This window comes from Terrapene carolina, unplaced genomic scaffold, assembly GCF_002925995.2.
Source record: "Terrapene carolina triunguis isolate 2854851 unplaced genomic scaffold, T_m_triunguis-2.0 Scaffold95, whole genome shotgun sequence".
Classification (NCBI taxonomy): domain Eukaryota; kingdom Metazoa; phylum Chordata; order Testudines; family Emydidae; genus Terrapene; species Terrapene triunguis.
Window position 1 is genome coordinate 31,125,218 of NW_020664446.1, and position 19,222 is coordinate 31,144,439.

Consider the following 19,222-nt stretch of genomic DNA (forward strand, 5'->3'; position numbering starts at 1 on the left):
ACAACCCACTTCTTCGGAAGAAGTGGGTTGTAGCCCACGAAAGCTTATGCTCTAATAAATTTGTTAGTCTCTAAGGTGCCACAAGTACTCCTGTTCTTTTTAATGGAAAGAGTGTGATGTGAAGGTCACAATGACCACATTTAAGTACCTCACAGTTGAGTCCTCCTGGAACTCCGTGTGCATTGTGAGGAACAATTTCCTTCTGTGATGCTGAAGGCTCAGAATGTTGGTGTTAGCAGGCCAGACATTTTCGTAAAGACAAAAGGAACTGCAGAACTGGTTGACATCTCACAGTGACTCCAAAGCTGGAGGAACTAATACATTATGACCCTTTCTAGCTTCACCAAAAGATATCCATTTGGGTTGATATTTCTCATGCTAAATTTCATTCATATCCAAGGCAAGTTGGAAAGCTCAACAGCATCCAATGAGCCATTTTTGAGTTATGAAGCTGCAAAATGTTTACGAGTTCCTGGTGTTTTAAACTGGCTCCAACATTTTCTTGCCAAATGAATTTAAAAATTCATAAATACTCACAGTTTAAGATGGTCCAATATGATTTTACCATGCTTAATATTAACATTTTTTGACTCTCCAGGAACCCTTGACTTCCTACTCAGGTTAATTGTTTCTCTTTAAATTTTAATTCAAATTTTACATCCTTTGTGCTTTGTGCACACCTGTCACCTATCAATTTCAAACTGTGTGTATTCTGGAGCACTGCAGACCGACTCATATGCTTGGCCTCTTCTGAAATCATATCAAAAGGTAGGAGAGGTAGTTAAGATTCACATTTCTTCTACCTTTAAAATAACATAGGAAAAGGCCTGTAGATCTGAGGTCCTATCTGTTGAGCTTCCATGAATCATACATTTAAAATATCTCATATGTATAGAAGCACTGTGTATTCTGGGGCATCCAGCCACAGAATGTGCAAAACTTGATTTAAATCTGAATAATAAATCTGAAACTGATTTGAATAATAAATGAACTGTGTTGACTCAAAAAACAGTCAACCTGGTCATTATTGTAGATAGCTCAATGAAGGCCTCTGTTCACTACGCTGCGGTCAAAAAAGCGCATAGAAAACTCTCATATGAAGCGATTCAAGAAAGGAGATGAATAAGAGGGGACATAATTAAAAAAATGGTTTAGAGAAATGGATTGAGACGGGGAGAACAGAAGTTTCCCATAACAAGAACAATGGGACAGTCAATGAAATTGAGAGGTAGGAAATTCCAAAACAGATAAAGGGAAATAGTTTTTCCACACGTGTGTTTAAACTGTGGAAGTCGTTGCCACAGGAAATCTTTCAGGCCAAGAACGTAACAAGATTCAGAAAAACTGGACACTTTTGTGGATATCAATAATATCCAGACTTATAATTAACAATACATTTTGCGAAGAGAAATTTAAACCTAATGTTTCAGGTTTTAAGCCAATCTCTAACCATTAGAGATCAGGATAAGACCTAATGTTGGGGGGGCAGATTATTTCACTTCTGCCTTCTGGCTGAGCTTTTGCACCTCCCTCTGAGACATCTGGTGATGGCCATTATCTGAGACAGGATACTGGACTAGGTGGATCTGGGTGAATGAGTGGTCTTCAGAGTTCATTTCTCGAAAGTCAAATCCTTTTGGCATCCTCCTCCCCACTAATGACAATCCTGTAACCCCACTTCAAGTTCTTCTAATCCCTCTTCCCAATACCAGCTGTCACCCTTCAGACTGTTTCTCCTTGCAACCTAAAAGATACTTTTCTCTAGGAGCCCCCCCACCGGCAGGGGCAGCAAAAGAGGAGGCTGACACTAAGTCTTTGCACTCAGAACTCACACCATTTATAGTTCCAGCAGTAACCTCACTAATCTCTAACTCTAGTAACAGGTATTTTACTTTATACATATAAAAAAAATAGATAAAATGACCACAATAGCTACCAAAGATAAGCTACCAAAGTATAACACTATCAAGCTGCAGATATGGTCTAATAGGCTGCTGTGAGATTGCCAGTTCAAGATTTGGTAATTTTAAAATTCTCCTTTATAATTACTTAAAAAAAAAAAAAAGGAGAGAGAGAGAGAGAGACATCCGCCTAGATACAAAATCTATATATTAAAAAAATCTTCTAATCTTTATGTAGGGAAGCCATCAGGATATTTATGCAACATGCAGCACTGCTCTCTGGCTCTTCCCTAGCAGAAATGAATTGGAAGCTCTCAAAAGCAATCGCAGCCAGTCCATAAAGTACTGCTGACCGGACTGCCTGATCAGTGCTATAGAAAAACCAACACTTCAGCGGATAGATACATTACCAGAACAGAACAAATAAAAATAAAACAAATGAAGTCCAAAGATTAAATCAGATTGTTTATTGTAAACAGGGTAACTCTAGCACTCTGTCATACTGGCTGTGTCACATGCACCCAATTACACATCAACTGCTCAAAATAGCACTTGCAAAAATTACTGCAATCTAATCATTTATAGTTTGTTACATAAACTTAATTTAACAAGCACTGAAACTGAATTACAGTGTATTCTAGGTAGTCTGTTATTGCTTGTAGACACTGCAGCTTTGGATCCATTCAAATGAATCCATTAATATGCCTGAGTTAACAAACTGTACTGCTATATCAAACTCAGAAACTGTAAAATGCTGGAGAACACTTAAAAGCAATTAAAAGTTGCTGTCACGCTACATGAGTTCCCACTTTCACTCCAGAACTTAAAAATACTAAATGTTCTTTTCTGGAAAAAATGATTTGTGGTATTGTGTTAAATATAACATCACTCCAATTTTTATGTATAGATGTGTGTGTGTGTGTGTGTGTGTGTGTGTGTGTGTGTATGGGGGGGCATATATATATAAATTGTTAAAATTTGAGTTCACATCACTTTATATTTTTTTTTTATACAAAATAGAGGCTGTTTCATTTCTTTTCACCATAAAAGAGTGCTACATTTAAATACTAAATCCCAAAATATATAATTTGTATAGTGTGCAGTCATTTATTTTTAATACCTATAATACAAATAATCTTAACCAAAAGGAAATTATAAACAAAAAATGCATTATGGGCAAAGAAAGCCATAATGTGTGAAACATTCATGAAGAATATGGTAAAGAGTAAAAAGTAGCAGCATTTCATTTTTTTCTCCTATAGTGTATTTATATTTTTTCCTTCACACTAGAGAGAAATGCTATTGGCCTTCATTGACAACAAGTAAACATCACATGGAAACAGCACATTTTCAAAATTATTCTTTGTAAACAGTTTATGCTGTAAACCTTTTAACAGCATTTAAGTTGATAATATTTATTCAATTAAAGCAGCATTTCTTGGATAAATATAAACTCAGGCCATGATTCTGTAAACACTTAAGCATGCATGTAATGTTACTCATGTGAGTAATCCCACTGAAGTAAATGTGAGTAGTCCCATTAACCTCAAAGGGCTAATGGGAGGGACTACTCATGTGAGCAAAGCTACACATGTATTTAACTATATGCAAGATTAGGGCCAAAGGTTCAGGTTCTGTTAATAGTGGGCAAAGTCTCAAAGATGTCAATGGTATTTATGATATTAAGTGCTATGCCTGATAATAAGTGTTCACATGATTAGGTCCTTAAGTTTTCAGTGATTAGCACATCCTGCCCTGCCTAAACATGTACAGTAAATTATACACATTCAAAAGGCAAGATAATTTAGTAATGTAACAAAATATTTTAAGACTAAAAATAACTCTTTTAAAAATCCTTTTTGTACTTTATGGCCTAATCCTGCCTTCTTTACTGAGGCAGAACCACCAATGAAGTCACTAAGCTCAGTAAAGGGCGAAGAATTGGATTCATTATATATTATTCTGGTATTTTCTTTATGAATTAAAATTATGATTTATACATGTGGCTACTGTGTTTCTGTGCTGATCTTGTGATATAACCTGAATTAACTAGAGTGTTGTGCTGCTGTTTTGTTTTGAATGTCTGAATGACAGAAAAAGGAGCGTGAAGACTGAGCATCTAAGCCATGTAGCTTTATACGGGAAACTCAATTGATGCATTCATGGGGCCAAACTTGACTTTATCTGTGCTTATGTCAAAAACTGAGGCTGTGATCTAGTAAAGCACTTATGCACATGCTTATAGTTATGTACATTTTTAAGTGTTTTGCTGGATAGAGGCCTAATATAACAATATACTGAGCAAAAAAACATTGGCGACCTCATCCAGTTTATGAACTGGAAACAAAAATGATGTCAATTAAAAAAAAAAAAAAAACAACTTTTATTATTCAACCAGAAGGAAACAACTCAGAGCAACCCTGAGAAATTGAATGAGGTATTAACAATCAAGAGACAAGCATAGCACTCACAAAAATAAGATGGACTACCCAAGTGTTTCCAGCATTTTACTAGTTTGAATATAAAATGTCCCCAAATTTGTATATAAAGATTAAAACCATGCCAATATATTTAATTACTCTTCTTCTGTTAAAGACAACTCCCTTGTTTATTATTTTGTTGCAAAATTTCCTCTTTTCCACTGATCTACTTAAATCTTAAATAGAAAACAAGTTGGTTGCATTGAGGATCAATTAAAAAAAGGTATCATTCAACACTTTATCCTTCAAAAAATGTCAAAGCCTCCTTTTTATGAAAAGTTTTTCTCCTCCCTCCCCCCAAAAAAGGCTTAATACTTTTTTTCCTGAAAAAAATTATTATAGAGCTATTTTCAATGGCCTTTTGCAAGAATAACATGGATATTTTAAGCAAGATCAATTTGGTCTGGAGCTTTCTTCAAATTCCGTTATCAAAATGAAAATTTTAAGGGATATACTATTTTAAAAATATACTGCATCTACAAGAGCCTTTAATATTCTGGTTGATTTTTGTTTTCAACAGTTGTTTTGTAATATAAATGACACATGACTACAACTAATTTTCTAATTCTCTGAATCCCTAACACACCATTAATGCTGAATGAACCAAGAGTGAATCAGGGACTCTCAGAATGGACAGGATTGTTTATCCTAATAATCTTTAAGATGTTTGTTCATAATGAAACCCCTTGAAATTGATCCCTTTGCATTTCTTCATCCATTGGGATTCTTCACAGTTTTGAAGCCATGACATTGACATGTGGTTTCACCAATGGAAAGAGTGGTAGACTGCGTTTGAACTCTGTCATATTTTGAATCACATCAGGCTGCAGAGAAGTTTATTTGAAAAAAAAAAAACAAAAAACAAAAAAAAACTTTGCTTAGTAGCAAATAAAACATGAGAAATTGCTCACTTTCAGATTTTATCACTTCATTGTTCTATCCATATACGCACAAATCCTGTTTGCTATATCAGTGTTACTATTACACTCACAACATAATAAAATGGCTTTTAAGCTTTGAACCCAATCAGAACTTTCAGATTTATTCTAAATTATTTCAGACTATATTTATAATACATTTATTCTATAGTATGCTGAGCACCTACACAATTACCTACTTCCATCTACTGCTTCTACAATGGATTAATAGGGACAAGGGCAACTGGAAAGCCCAGCATAAAGCAGAAGTTTCCTCTTCTGTTTCAAAACACAGGATAAAATCCACCCGTACAGAAGCAGGCAATGTGTTTGTAAAAAAGCAGAAGCTCTGAGACAGTTGTGAGCCTGAACCTCAATTTGTAATGATAATGTTACAGGCAGGATTTCAAACAGTCTGTACCCTCACTCAATGCCCATTTTTCTATACTATCAAATAATTTTTAGTATCCAGATTTTTTTTTTTTTTTTTTTTACCTGTGGCAAAGGGGGTGCTGGTGCCAGATTTACGTCATTTTGGCTTGGAAATTCTCCAACAACAGGACCTATTAAACAAAATTAACTTAGAAAGACTGCAGCTTCTAAAATATCTTCTCAAATAAACTACTTTGTAAAGTTAGACAAATAGCTAAAAGTACAGTTTATGAATTTCAAGATCCCTTCCTGTAGTTTTTGCTTAGCAGAACCCACCACCTAATTTATATTCTTAAATACCCCGATCAATAAATAGTTAAGAGGGTTTTAAATAAAAGACTTTGTGAACACTAGTCAATGCCACTTCTAATCACCTTCTAGAAGAATCAGTAGTTAATTGATAGCTACATATACCATTGACTGAATTTGTGTGAAGCAAGGATAACATCTCATGGTCAGTTACAACAATCATACATCTGTGTTCCCTATATATTTTCCAGGGGCTACCCAACATCCTACAACTATTACTCCCTTGGAAAAAGATGGCAGACCACTCTAATTTATTTTTACATTTTAAAAGCATATTTATGTTCTTCCTACTCATGCATTTTATTATCAGCTAAAAGAACTTAATGAAGATCAGTCAGTCATGTAAGTTAGAGATGGGAAAGTTATCTTAGAGCCTCAGTGTCACAAAACACACACAACCTGATGCAAACTGACAAATGATTTTGCACAAAATGTCATGGAAAATTCTTCACCAATCTTGCAGATAATTAGTGAACCCATTTTTTATTTTTTACATTTTAACTCTAGAGAGGAACAGGATAGTTAATAATAAATGACAACTCAGTCTGTTTTCCAACTGATTAGTTAATTAATTGGAAATAAAAATCTAAATAAAATTATTAGTATGTGTATTTCAAGTATAGAATAATATGTTTCATATTACCAGCTGGAGGTTTATACATTTCTTTCCTCAGAAATGCCCCAATAACAGACTGACATTTCGCTGTTGATCAGAACAGTCTATTCCATTTCTACATGGACATACTAAATATACATATTTTATTTTCCAGAGCAAAGTGTTTGCAGGTTTTTTTTTAAATGTCTTGTTATTAAAAATAGAAGTGTACATTTTAGGACATACCATTTTAACATAGCCAGACACTTCAGAATGGGTGAAGCAATGGCAGGCTCATCATCTTTATTGTGGCTGGAAAACCACAACTATCTGAATTTCCCTCAAATGAACTCTTTTTAAATATCCTTGTGGAAAAATACCTTTCTCCAAGAAGATATAAACCTCCTTTCCAGAATTTGGTTTCATAGTGCATTGTACTTGTACTGCACAACACACTGCTGTATTGCACTATGTCTGACTTGAACAGGAATAAATTTAAAAAACTACGCAATACAATACTTACAGGAATCCATTTCCCTTGCAAGGACGTGTACGGATACCTTGTGTCTCCTGGGAGCATCTACTGCCAACATTTCCTGCAGAAAGCAGCAAGGTCAGTTATTCCACAACAGAATCTAAGTGACAGCTAGCTGCTATCAGGAAGGGAAGCCCTTTGTTGTCTACATATTACAAAGGGATGGCAATTATTTAATGTGCAACTTTAGTGGTAATTAATGTTATAGTAAATTTTGGTTCTTTGAACCCATGTTGGGCTTGTCCCTGGAAATTTAACCAAAGTTCCAGTCCTTCACAGCTCTTAATGATTTCGGAACAGAGCTGCATGAGAGATTCAGTCTTGTGAAGTTCAGAAGCCGCAAGGAACTAGGGGTGAAATGCTGGCTCCACAGAAATCAGTGGGAATTTTGCCATTGATTTCTATGGAATCAGGATTACACACTAGATCTTTGATCCTACAAAGTTTCTACAGAGCTGTTAACGGCAGAGCCCAGCAGCCTTGGGGAAGCACATCAACCCTGAGCACAGATGTCAAAGTCAGTTGGGCCAGCTCACCTAACTATGTAAATGTTTCTAGTGTCTCCTCCCGCATCCTGGGACAACTGGATAATCATGCACTGTGTATTAGTACAAACATTAAAATGGATAGAAATAAATCTACTCCAACTGGATGGAGTAGGATTCCACGAATACTGATACGTTGGACAACCACATAGGTTATCACTTATTAACCATCTGTTAAAGAAATCTCTTAGTAATTTTTTATTTGCTGTCTTTGATTTTTAACAGGTCTCTGTGTGTTTAACTAATTGATGTGTGTAGTGTAGTTGTAGCTGTATTGGTCCCAGTATATTAGAGAGACAAGGTGGGTGAGGGAATATCTTTTATTGGACAAAGGTCTGTTGATGAGAGAGACAAGCTTTCGAGCTACACAGAGCTCTTTGCCAGTCTCACCGCAAAATGTGAGGCGAATAGATTGTTTAGCATAAATGATCCAGGGACCAGTGCCACAAGTTCAACCGGTGCCGCGAGCAAGAGCGGCGCCGGGACTCCAAGCGGTGCCGGGAATCAGAACAGTGCCCCCTTTTCAGTGCTGGGGATCAGTGACCTGGCAACGTGGGTGGGCACATCATTGTCAGCTTGCCGTGGGAGAAAAATTGTTGGCAAATGTTGGCATCATTGTTGGCTTGCTGGGGGGAAAATTTCCCGCAACTGTGCATGTGGCCTGCGCACCACCTGATTGGAATCGATGTGAACAAGCACTCGAAGAAGAAACATGTTTACAATTTCGAATACTGGATATATATAGTGTTATTACAGTTGTCATGCTAATGTGAGTTGCAATACATGCATACAGTCATGCAAATCATTGGGGCGGGGGAGCCATACTCCCATTAGGTATGCAAATTCCCACTAAAATCAGCAGGAGTTTGTAGATAAATAGTTCCACATTGACTCCTAACTGTAATATTAAGACATCTGGACCAATCATGTTACCTTTATAAAACAGCATAAACGTACTAACTTGTAATTCACACAAATAATCCCAAGCATATTTTCCTTTAGTGCCTATGTTTCTTAGTAATAAAGTTCTAAATATATGACTAACTTACCTTATAGAACTGTATGATATCGTCCTTGGTCAGGGTCTTTAGATACGCCACTTCAATGTTATCTGAACAATAAGTTTTAATTAAAACAAGTCTGCAAATAATAGTTAGTTATGATCATGATATTTTTTCAAAGTACTTTTCTTTCAAATTTAGACAGTGCAATTGACTGCAAATGACACGCTTTTCATTCTTAACTTACAAGCTACTATTTGAGTCTATGAAAAATAAATAGCAGTGGAAGCTTTAAAGAATTACACAAAATGAGCCTGTTTTGATTAAATGTACTATAAAAGGCATATCTATTTCTGAACTCCATCTTCAAAAAAAGAGTGAATCAGATTCATAACAGATACTGATTTTATAGATAGCTTTTATTCACATTTATTATACTTAGGTAACCTTTTATTTAGGAAATAGCAAGATGGCATGAGTTTTAAAATATATAATAGAAGAAAGAAAATATGCGTGGTCTTTAGTGTGCAGTGTGGTCCAAAGTGAAAAGGAAGGTCTTAAAAATTAGTTTTGCAGAGGAAATGACTCAGTAGCTATAGTATATTACTAAATACAGATACATTTAAAGGTATGCAAGTCCATTATATAATGCCACTATAAAAGTGTAATTATTACAGAAACACAGAGCCTACCATAAGGGGCAGCATAAAAGAAAGAGCAACCTTCAAATGAGGAGACTTGTGGGGCAGGAGGATCCAATTTAAGAATTAAAACATACATGACTAAGAAGTCAGAGGCAGATTGGCATTAGTCCATGGTGAGTTTTGAAAAACAGAATGGAATTTTTAATTGAATTCAGAGATGATGGGAAGTCAGTGAAAATAACTGAACAGATGTTGCCCTGGTTGGGATGGTGATAAGTAAACATGGGTGGGGGAAAAAAGTTAGGTAAGAAAGATGATTCAGACTTCTAGCCTTTAGAGGAAAGTTAAGTTTGAATCATGTGGTGTGAAAGAGTAAGAAACATGGGACAAAAAGAGGGGACTTTTTTCCCCTTTGCATGAGTTGACTAACTTCTGTTTTTGTCAATTCTAGTTACACAAAAACCTTCTACTAAATTCTTCTAGATCAATGTAGGTAGATGGGAACTAAAAGGATCAGGGAACAAGTCAAGGAAATAAAGAACTGGGCATCATCTGTATAGAAGAGATGATCAAGGATAAGGTTACAGATAGCAATGAGTCATCCTGGAGAGAGAAGATATATGAACAAGAAGGCTAAGGATGGGGACATCTGAGACACTGGAAAGCAGGACAGACAAGGTGTAACTCTCCTACTCGAGATGAAAAAGCAGCAGAGAGTAGGAATTTTCATGCTTCTCCCTACACCTGGAATGACATCTCATTGCCAGTATACCAAGGGCCCCTCACGCCTTTCAAAAAGTGTTTTCTGAAAGTTGTACTGAGGCCAAGGTATAGGACACTACAGGAGGATACACAGTTAAAGCAGTTTCTAATAGGACACTGACTACCCCCAACAAAGCTGAACTTGGTACTGTGACAGGACAGCATGTTGAATGGAAAGCAGTGGAGAAGGCTACAGTGGGAAAGGTGGCCACAGAGTGTACAGATCATGTTTCCCAGAACCTTAGTAAATAAAGGAAGGTTGGAGACTGTACTTCTGAGCAGTAACATTCAGACACACACCAAATATAAGGCAGAGTAGATCTGGCCCTAAAACCTAAAATGGGACAAGTCTTTTATTTGAGAAGATAATACATGTTTTAACTGTCAAAATGATTTATCTTTCTTGTCATGAATTGTATTTTAAAAGATTTACTAAGTAAATAGTGAACAAAGCCAAAATCTACACTAGAATATTCCATTCCTTTTCTTTTTCTCTTTACCTTTTGGGAGGAGTGGGAGAGAAACATGTTTTTTATGGCAAAACCAATTTAGGTTTCTCTGTTTCAAGGTGTACTAAGTAGTAATACAAAATGATACTCTATCTAGCTCAGAATATTTTAGATAAAGATTATGGACTTGCTGGTGAAAAGAAAAAAAATAGTTTAAAAGGATGAGCTAGAAGATAAATGTTTCAATATTGATATAAATGATTTTTAATTCATTTTCAGTGAGAATACTATTATTCTCACCCTAAACACTTCTCCTGTAATGTTTGTAACCTTTAGAATATAAGATTAAATCTTCCAGTGACATCTAGACCTGCTCAGAACAGAGACAGACAACATGGTGGTTCAGACACAAGCTGTGGCTTACACTAGTGCTCCCACTGTTGCTAGCACTAGTAGAGCTGCACTGGTAGCAGAAACGGTGGGAAATTTTAGCGGGGAAAAGCCTATTATAAAGGCTAAGAATGTATGCATTGTCATAAGGACTGTGCAAGGTAAATAAGACTGCACCTATCACAGGCACTAGGTGCACATGTAGTACAATCTTTAAAAATACATACAAAATAATTCAGGCTGACACAAAGTCAATATATAAAGCCTCCTATCATATATCCAATCCTTTAACACCCTTCGCCTACTTTATTGGCTCATGGAACTCTGCAAAAAGAGCTGAAGATCAATGAACGTGGGCTCTGTCCAACCAATGGGGAGAGTAAATTTCAGAGCATAGGATCCTCCACTATGAATGTCCCCTGACAAATACTGCAAACTCAGGTATCCTATTGGATATCTCCCAGGGTAGAAAGAAAAGACTAAAAGCACTCACACCACAAAGAAATGCACAAAATTATGCACAGAAGGCAAAAGATTAGGTCTCTAATAAATTCACTCCTATTCAGTGCAGCTGTAGTTGTAACCAATTTGCAATCAAATGTTACTTTTAGAAACAAGTGATACAGAACTTTTTAAAGATACTTACTTATCTGGGCCTACAGTGTTAATATCAGTGTGTAACCTGTAAGTTTTCCAGTTGTAAGAGAAGCGTTACCTGCTCTCAGCTCTCTCCTTTATATAGCTGCATTCATTAATAGCCTGAACTGTCCTAATTAAATTGTTAAACATTCTAAGTGGGGTCCCTTGTGTGGTTTATAATATATTGGGTGAAATAGTGCCCCTGTTAAAGTCAACAGGAGTTTTGCCATTGACTTCAGTGAGGCCAGAATTTCACCCATTATCTTCACTGAAAACAAAGTATATTTGACTCCTCTTTTTTCCTTGCCCTTCAAGTTATCTACTGTGTCCCTGAGAGATTCCTGGAGAATATTTCTGTGTACATTTCTGTGACAAGCGGATAAGAGAAATGCAAGAATTTTCAGTTATTAAAAACTGTTATATATTTAAATACAAGTGAAAGTAACAGTATGTTTCAGCACTTCAGCCCTCAATTTCACATTTTCATCTGACAAACAATTTTCTGTTTTTCTTACCTCTGTCAAAGTTATACTGCTGGGAAATTATTTCTCCCCAGTATTTAGCACACTCTGCAGACAACTTCTTTGGTTTGTCTAGACGACGAATTGCTAAAGCTTGGATATGTTTCTGGAAGGCCTCCTCTGACATGTCTTCAATGCACTTCTCCATGGTTTTTAGGAAAGCTTCAACCCTGCTTTCCAAGTAGTGCGGTTGTTTTTCTGACTGAATAATAAACCGCAGTCCTTGTATGCCATTAGCCCGTCGGGGACCACTGAACACAATGTAACCTTGACAAAAGAGAAAAATTGCAACTGGTTAACTACATCTATATCTATGTCCAGTAAAAATGTTTCAGTTTGCCTCCTCTTCAATGAATGCTGGCTAATAACAATGTAGGATACCGTGAACATCTGTTCCTTATTTGTCAACAAGCAACACACTCTGTCCCATATTTTAGGAAGTTATTCAAAGTGTCACACACTAGAACTGTTGGTTAAAAGACCAATAGGGTTCTAATAGATTTTTTTATATCTCCAAATTAATATTCATTTTGAAAGCTATCTTTTCCAAGTTGATAACTTACATTATATTTTAATACTGGGTGGCAAGCAGGATTTACTCAAAGTGTTTACTCAGCCTAGCAGGACATTTTGTACTTGGTATTTTGCATTTTCATGCAATCCCCCCCCGCACACACACACACCCCATACTGCTTACATGGTTGGTCACTTGTCCTTCAAACATAGCATTAGTTTACCTAAGAATAGGATCCTTCATAATGAAGAGTTCTATCAACATATAGCTTTTATTGTTGTTATTACAGTAGCAACCAAAATGTACTATGTGCTGTACTAAGGAGGATATGGATAAAGTTCATCCTCCAAAGAATTATTTGTAGATATTAAGCTAAAAGTGATTGTTTAAGGTATGATTTGCAGCCTGGCATGCCATCTAAAATAGACCATTCCATGTGTAGTGTGTGTTGTGGAAGAAAGGGCAATGACAGTTTTGGGAAAGGAAGAGTGGTTTTACTATTGTAAACACCCGCCTAACAGAGAGGCAAGTTTAGTGAATGCAGTTTAAGGAACTCAGCTAGAAGACTGTGAGGCTTCATTTTTTTCATTTTGCTGCAATTTGATAATTTAAGCTCTCTCTTGTGTGGTAGTGTCTCTGCCTAATCTAATAGCAGCCACTGGATAAAACACAGGCAAACAGTGGCTGTCTCTCTGACATGGGAGAGGAATCAGAGAGTTGTAGAGGCATTGGTGAAAAATTTCATTTGAATTAGCTCGGATACATGTGCAGTCATATCCTTACTAACCATAAGTCATACCTAGGGCTTTGTAAGCATTATTGCTTACCACTTCCCATAAAGGCAGTAAGGACAGGAGTACTTGTGGCACCTTAGAGACTAACAAATTTATTTAGGCAGTGTCACTGATTCTCTGTCAGTATTGCTCAGTTTTCTTCTGGCAGTCATTTAGCTTTGGGAAGCTGATCTAATAATCCCACCCTCTCCCGTCATTCACAGCTTTAGATGAAAGAACAGGGGTACTTGTGGCACCTTAGGGTACGTCTACACTTACTTCCTGGTTCGGCAGCAGGCAATCGATCTTCTGGGATCGATCCCGGAAGTGCTCGCCGTCGACGCCGGTACTCCAGCTCGGCGAGAGGAGTACGCGGCATCGACGGGGGAGCCTGCCTGCCACGTCTGGACCTGCGGTAAGTTCGGACTAAGGTACTTCGAATTCAGCTACGTTATTAATGTAGCTGAATTTGCGTACCTTAGTCCAAAGTGGGGGGTTAGTGTGGACCAGGTGTTAGAGACTAACAAATTTGAGCATAAGCTACAGCCCACTTCATCAGATGCATAGAACGGAACATATAGTAAGAAGATATATATACATACAGAGAACATGAAAAGGTGGAAGTTGCCATACCAACTCCAAGAGGCTAATTAATTAAGATGAGCTATTATCAGCAGGAGGGGAAAAAAAACAAAAAACTTTTGTAGTGATAATCAAGATGGCCCATTTCGGACAGTTGACAAGAAGGTGTGAGGATACTTAACATGGGGAAATAGATTCAATTTGTGTAATGACCCAGCCACTCCCAGTCTCCATTCAAGCCCAAGTTAATGGTATCTAGTTTGCAAATTAATTCCAGTTCAGCAGTTTCTCGTTGGAATCTGTTTTTGAAGCTTTTCTTTAGATGAGGTGGTTTCTATATAGCCAGTAAGACACCATCTTTTTCTGGAGTGAGGCAGTCTTCAAATATTTCAGTCTTGATCTTAAAAGCTATGCTTTTTTCATCTCAGTTTACCTTTGTGAACTGTATAGTCTTTGGGGTCTTCATTAGTTAAAGTAACTTGTTTACCAAATGTCCTTTAAATGGCATTCAGGGAGCAGGGTAGAAGCAGAGCTATAGAAAGTCTATCATCATACTTATCCTTATTTATTACTGAGATATGGAGGATAACTCTGGGAAAACTCACCTAACTGTTCCTTAGTACGCAGAGTGTTGAAGCAAGGCTCTGATATAATTTGACAGAAGAGCTCCAAAAACATATTCTCAGAAGTACTCTGCATATCTGTTTGGTAATATATTTCTATGCCACAGTTGTTATGAACTTCATTCCTCTGTTGATAGACAAACCAACCTCCTAAAAGAGAAAATTGAAGTAATTAGGCTCTCTCTCATACACACACCTTCCCAAATAGAGTCCAAGTAGAAAAAAACAGACAGTCTAGCTGCAGATAGAATCTGATTACAAGAAAGAGACAGATTCAAAGCAGATCTTCTATTAATAATCAGGCAACCTGTTCACCAACCTGTGGGAGAAAGACTTTTATAGTATGTTCACAAGGTTAACAAATCCTAGCTTGGCGAGTCACATAAGTAAGTGAATTCCAAAAGCCAAGGGTCCTCGCAGAGAACACCATGCCGATGCCTCCTCTCTTATAACGATCTCAAATGCCTCTGCTGATTTCCCACTGATTAGACTTGGAGACTACTGCACCCATCATATCCCTACCTAGAGGTGGTCCCTATGGATCAGGGTTGAGGTACATTTGTGTGGTTGGAGGCCGTGCTTGGTTTGTTCTGTAAACAGAAGACTTCAATTTCTACGACAGTAAATCCAACAGATTTATAAGCATTAAAAGTAATTCAACAAGTAATACCAATAGCTTCTTTGGTACAAGGCATTTCCTATAGGCTAATGATCAGCTAGAGATTATGGCCTTTGGCTGTACATTAGCTATCTATTCGTACATATTCTCAGGAATTGTCCTCAATCTCCGTAGTAATTATTGCTTAAATCTTGACTTTTTGGCAGTGCACAAAAAATTGAGTACTATAAATAAATTCTGTAAAATCACCCTAGGTTAAAAAATAATCAGCTATTAGACATGGCAAGAAGTTATTTGGATAGAAACTACACTTTACTCAATGAAGCAAAGGCAGCAGCACATCATTGAGTGTACAAATGCAAAAAATGAAAGTTTCTCTCCAGGAGCTCTGGTCATTCAATGTGGACATTAATACCTCATACAGAATGAGGCAGGGCTCTCACTTTGACTGTGTAGAATAAGGAAGGGCTCAGATTATATTTCACATGCACCTACACACTAAACGTAAAATGTGTCAATTAACATATGCATGCATGTGCAAAGCAAGGAGAATGTTGGCATGTAATTACAAATATCATTATACTGTACCAAAACACACTGCAAATGCACAAAGTACATTTAAAAAACCCTTTTAACCCTGTCAAAATTTCAAGGTTCCACACCAAAACCCCAATACACTAGAGCTATTAGAAAGAGAGAAAGACAGAAAGAGAGAAAGAAAACTGCACAGCAGTGTCAGTCCTGACGTGAATAATGGCACCAGAGCGCCCTACTGTACTGACGCCAAGAGTGGTGAAAGCTGCCAGGGAAGCATGTGTGGCGCCAACTGCAGAAGAGCAGAGGAAGTTTCTGGCACTGGGGTCCTCCAATACCAATTCTGATACCAGCTCTATCCCTACTACTGGAAGAGGAGTGCTGGAATGTGGTGCCAACAGGCATGAAGGTTCAGTGGCTTGCTCCATTGGACGGGCTATAGATGGCACAGACCTGGAAAAGTCCTAGACCAATGATGAGGTTGGGATCAAAAGGCAAAGGAGGTCTGCGGCTGCCTGGTACGCTGATGAATAAACAGTCTGTACTGGCATCTCCCTCATCGGTAACAGACTCAAGGGATGCCCGGGGGTGGTTTCTGACCTTCCCACTCAATACCGGGGAAGGGTCACAGGCACCCATGGCTTCCTGCCCACCACCACCAGCTCCATGTCAGTCTGCGCTTTTCCTGAAGGAAGCAGAAGAGTTACCCCGAGAACTAGAGTGGTCGTGGCTGGTCTTATGTGACATTTCATCGGCACAGTTGCTAGGGAACAGCTTCTCCACCTCTTCAGAGAGGCACCTGCTCCCACACGTGAAGCAGTCGCAGTTTCAGAGCCTGAGGGTAATTGTTGGCCTGATGAAGGCCTCTGTACCAGATCAGGCTGCATGGCCTGCTTGAGGTGAAAGTCCCAGGCCACCTGAGTCCTTTTATTGAACAATCTGCAGATCAAACAATGCTCTTTAAGGTGGTCCTTGCCAAGATAAGAGCAGGCACCGCGCGTGAGGATCGTTGTTAGAGATCGCTCCCCCACATGAAGGGCAGTGTTTAAACCCTGGTGAAGGCATCAACAAGGGAAAAAAACCTACTAAAGCTAACTACCACTAAATACTAACTATAAACAACTATGCTAAATCTGATTGCAAGGATGTAAGGTAATACCACACAGAGCTCCGACTTCAGCCATGGGCGGTAAGAAGGAACTGAGGGGAAGGGGTCAGGGTGGTGCCACCTCAGATAGCTAGGGATGGGGCCACAGCCATGAGGCATGAGTGCTATCCCTCTACAGGTACTGCTAGGCAAAATCTCTGGCTCCAGCGCACTAAGCACGCACACACCTAATGGAATACATGTCTGCATCCACTCAAAGAACAGTTGTTACTTTAATGTTATTTTGCTTCAAACTGCTGTGCAAGCCACATGTCTGTATTCATCCTTCACATCAACACTCCAATATATTAAGCAGCTAAATACTATTTTATAGTTCTACAAAAAACAGTTACTGAGCATAACAGAAAGATTAATGTCACAGACCTACCTATACTACTTTTCATATAATGATATTCCCATTTAATTCTGCAAGATTTACAGTGCAAAATCATTTGAAGTTAATTTCTAGACAAACTACAGGTAATATTCACTTCAAAAGTCATTAGAAGACACCAGGAAATAGCTTTAAATTACTTGCTTTATAACATAGAAAAAATGATTCAACTTACTGTCAGGAAGCTGCACTTCTCTATATCTTACTAGCTGACTGGGAAGGAGGGGCTTTGTATGAGCATGCTCAATGAGAGTGTCCTCAACCATTTGCATAATTCCTAATGCAGCCTGGAAAAGAAGACATTAATTTCAAGTTGTTTATTTAGTCTTTGACAATCCTAAATCTAGCAGCACACTGAAGGACCGCAGTTATTGTTGGTAAGATGCAAAATCAGGAATGGAAGGATGGAATGGTTAATTTAAAACAAAGTATAAGAAAGTGAAAAATAAGGTGGAAATAAGTGAGATTATTTTCCCTACATTAGCTTATTTATTTTTATTTATTTATTTTATTATTATTATTTATTTTATAGTAACCCAGTGCTACTGGCGAGCACCTTCAGCTACATTCATCTTTACACATTTAGCTAAACATTTTGGACCTATTCTTAATGTGCTCTCACTTTCTTACCCTTGAAGTATTTATCTGTGCAAACTTGGAAACTGCATACATACTCCCCAATTTATAAACACAAATGACATTTTGTTAGCTGTTAATTTGGTTTCTCCAAGTCTTTCTATATCAGCACAGCTATTCACCCCATTTTGTTGCGTTGGTGGAGTTGGGACTGTTGGGATCAAGGCAGTCCCTTTTATATGGGGATAAAAAAAAAAAAAAAAAATTCACAAGATTTTTTTTTCCTGTTCCATCTGCTGGTAAGGAGAATAGGAAAAATAATTTTATCCAGCAGCCAGTGACAACTGATAACTCAGTCTACGCAAGTGAAATTTACTTGCTGTCAGATTAACAGTTGCAGGCCCGCACTTTAGGGCTGGAATTTTCAAGAGTCTAATGGAATCAGGCTCCAACTCCTAGTAAAAATAAACGAGAAGTTCCTAACTCCCTTAGGTGAATCCCTTCCTAAAATCCTAAATATTCCCTGTAGGGAGGGACAACACAAGTTTCAAAAATAAACTAGAGCATCTTGAGTAAAAAAAAAAAATTAGGACCACCATATTTTCTTATTCTTCAAATCTGAGATCCAGGTTTCCCAGGGAAAAGTCAACTAAAATTTTCTTCTCCTAGCCTGGCAGGCTATGTTGGCATACAGAGATGCTGCAGGAAGCAGTTTTCAGACCCCAATTCAACAAAGCATTTAAACATGTGAGTAATCCTGCCCCTATTTGTCAAAGCACTTAAGCACAAACTTCAGTGCCACTGAAGTCAATGGAATTTAAAGCATGTAGTTTACTGTATAGGGATGGGATGACTCACATGCTTAAAGACCTTGCTGAGTTAGTGCCTTCGTGCCCACAAACACAACACACATAATTAAGAAGTCAAAAAAGAGAGAGAGAAGGTATGTGACAGGGTAGCAGACCAGCTCTGTTACCATTTTTAATTGAAAACTATAAACTTCATTTGTTCTTTCAGAAACCTTACCAGATTTTTTTAAAAAAATACACTACAATATACAACATGCAAACATCAATACATGGCAATTAACATGGCAGGAAATGCTGAAGTAACGTAGTTTGGATGCAACGTTGGTCATAGTTCTAAAGACAGAGTAAAATTTATAAAAGTGCCTAATTGACGGTCCATGAGACCTAGACTCCTAAGTGCCTAAACTAGTATTGAAAAAGAATCATAGAATCTTAAGTCACTTGGGCACTTTTGAAAATTTTATCAAGATGCTCCAATATGTGAGTATACCCACAGATGTAGACTACATTGCTGTGCTTTAGTTATTAAAT

The 19,222-nt window shown here is 37.6% G+C and overlaps 1 protein-coding gene across 2 annotated transcripts in view; it reads right to left on the reverse strand.

The window, feature by feature from the left end:
• Positions 1-2,353: 2,353 nt before the first annotated feature.
• IDE (insulin degrading enzyme) overlaps positions 2,354-19,222 on the reverse strand; it is an 83,861-nt gene continuing 66,992 nt past the window's right edge. For both annotated transcript variants that reach the window (XM_026650897.1, XM_026650896.1), the window contains exons 18-24: positions 17,482-17,593; positions 14,595-14,762; positions 12,115-12,387; positions 8,764-8,825; positions 7,158-7,230; positions 5,794-5,861; positions 2,354-5,205 (exon numbers count right to left, since the gene is read on the reverse strand). In XM_026650897.1, coding sequence (XP_026506682.1) covers positions 5,110-5,205; positions 5,794-5,861; positions 7,158-7,230; positions 8,764-8,825; positions 12,115-12,387; positions 14,595-14,762; positions 17,482-17,593 — 852 coding nt within the window. In that variant the 3' untranslated portion in view covers positions 2,354-5,109. The remainder of the gene's footprint in view (positions 5,206-5,793; positions 5,862-7,157; positions 7,231-8,763; positions 8,826-12,114; positions 12,388-14,594; positions 14,763-17,481; positions 17,594-19,222) is intronic.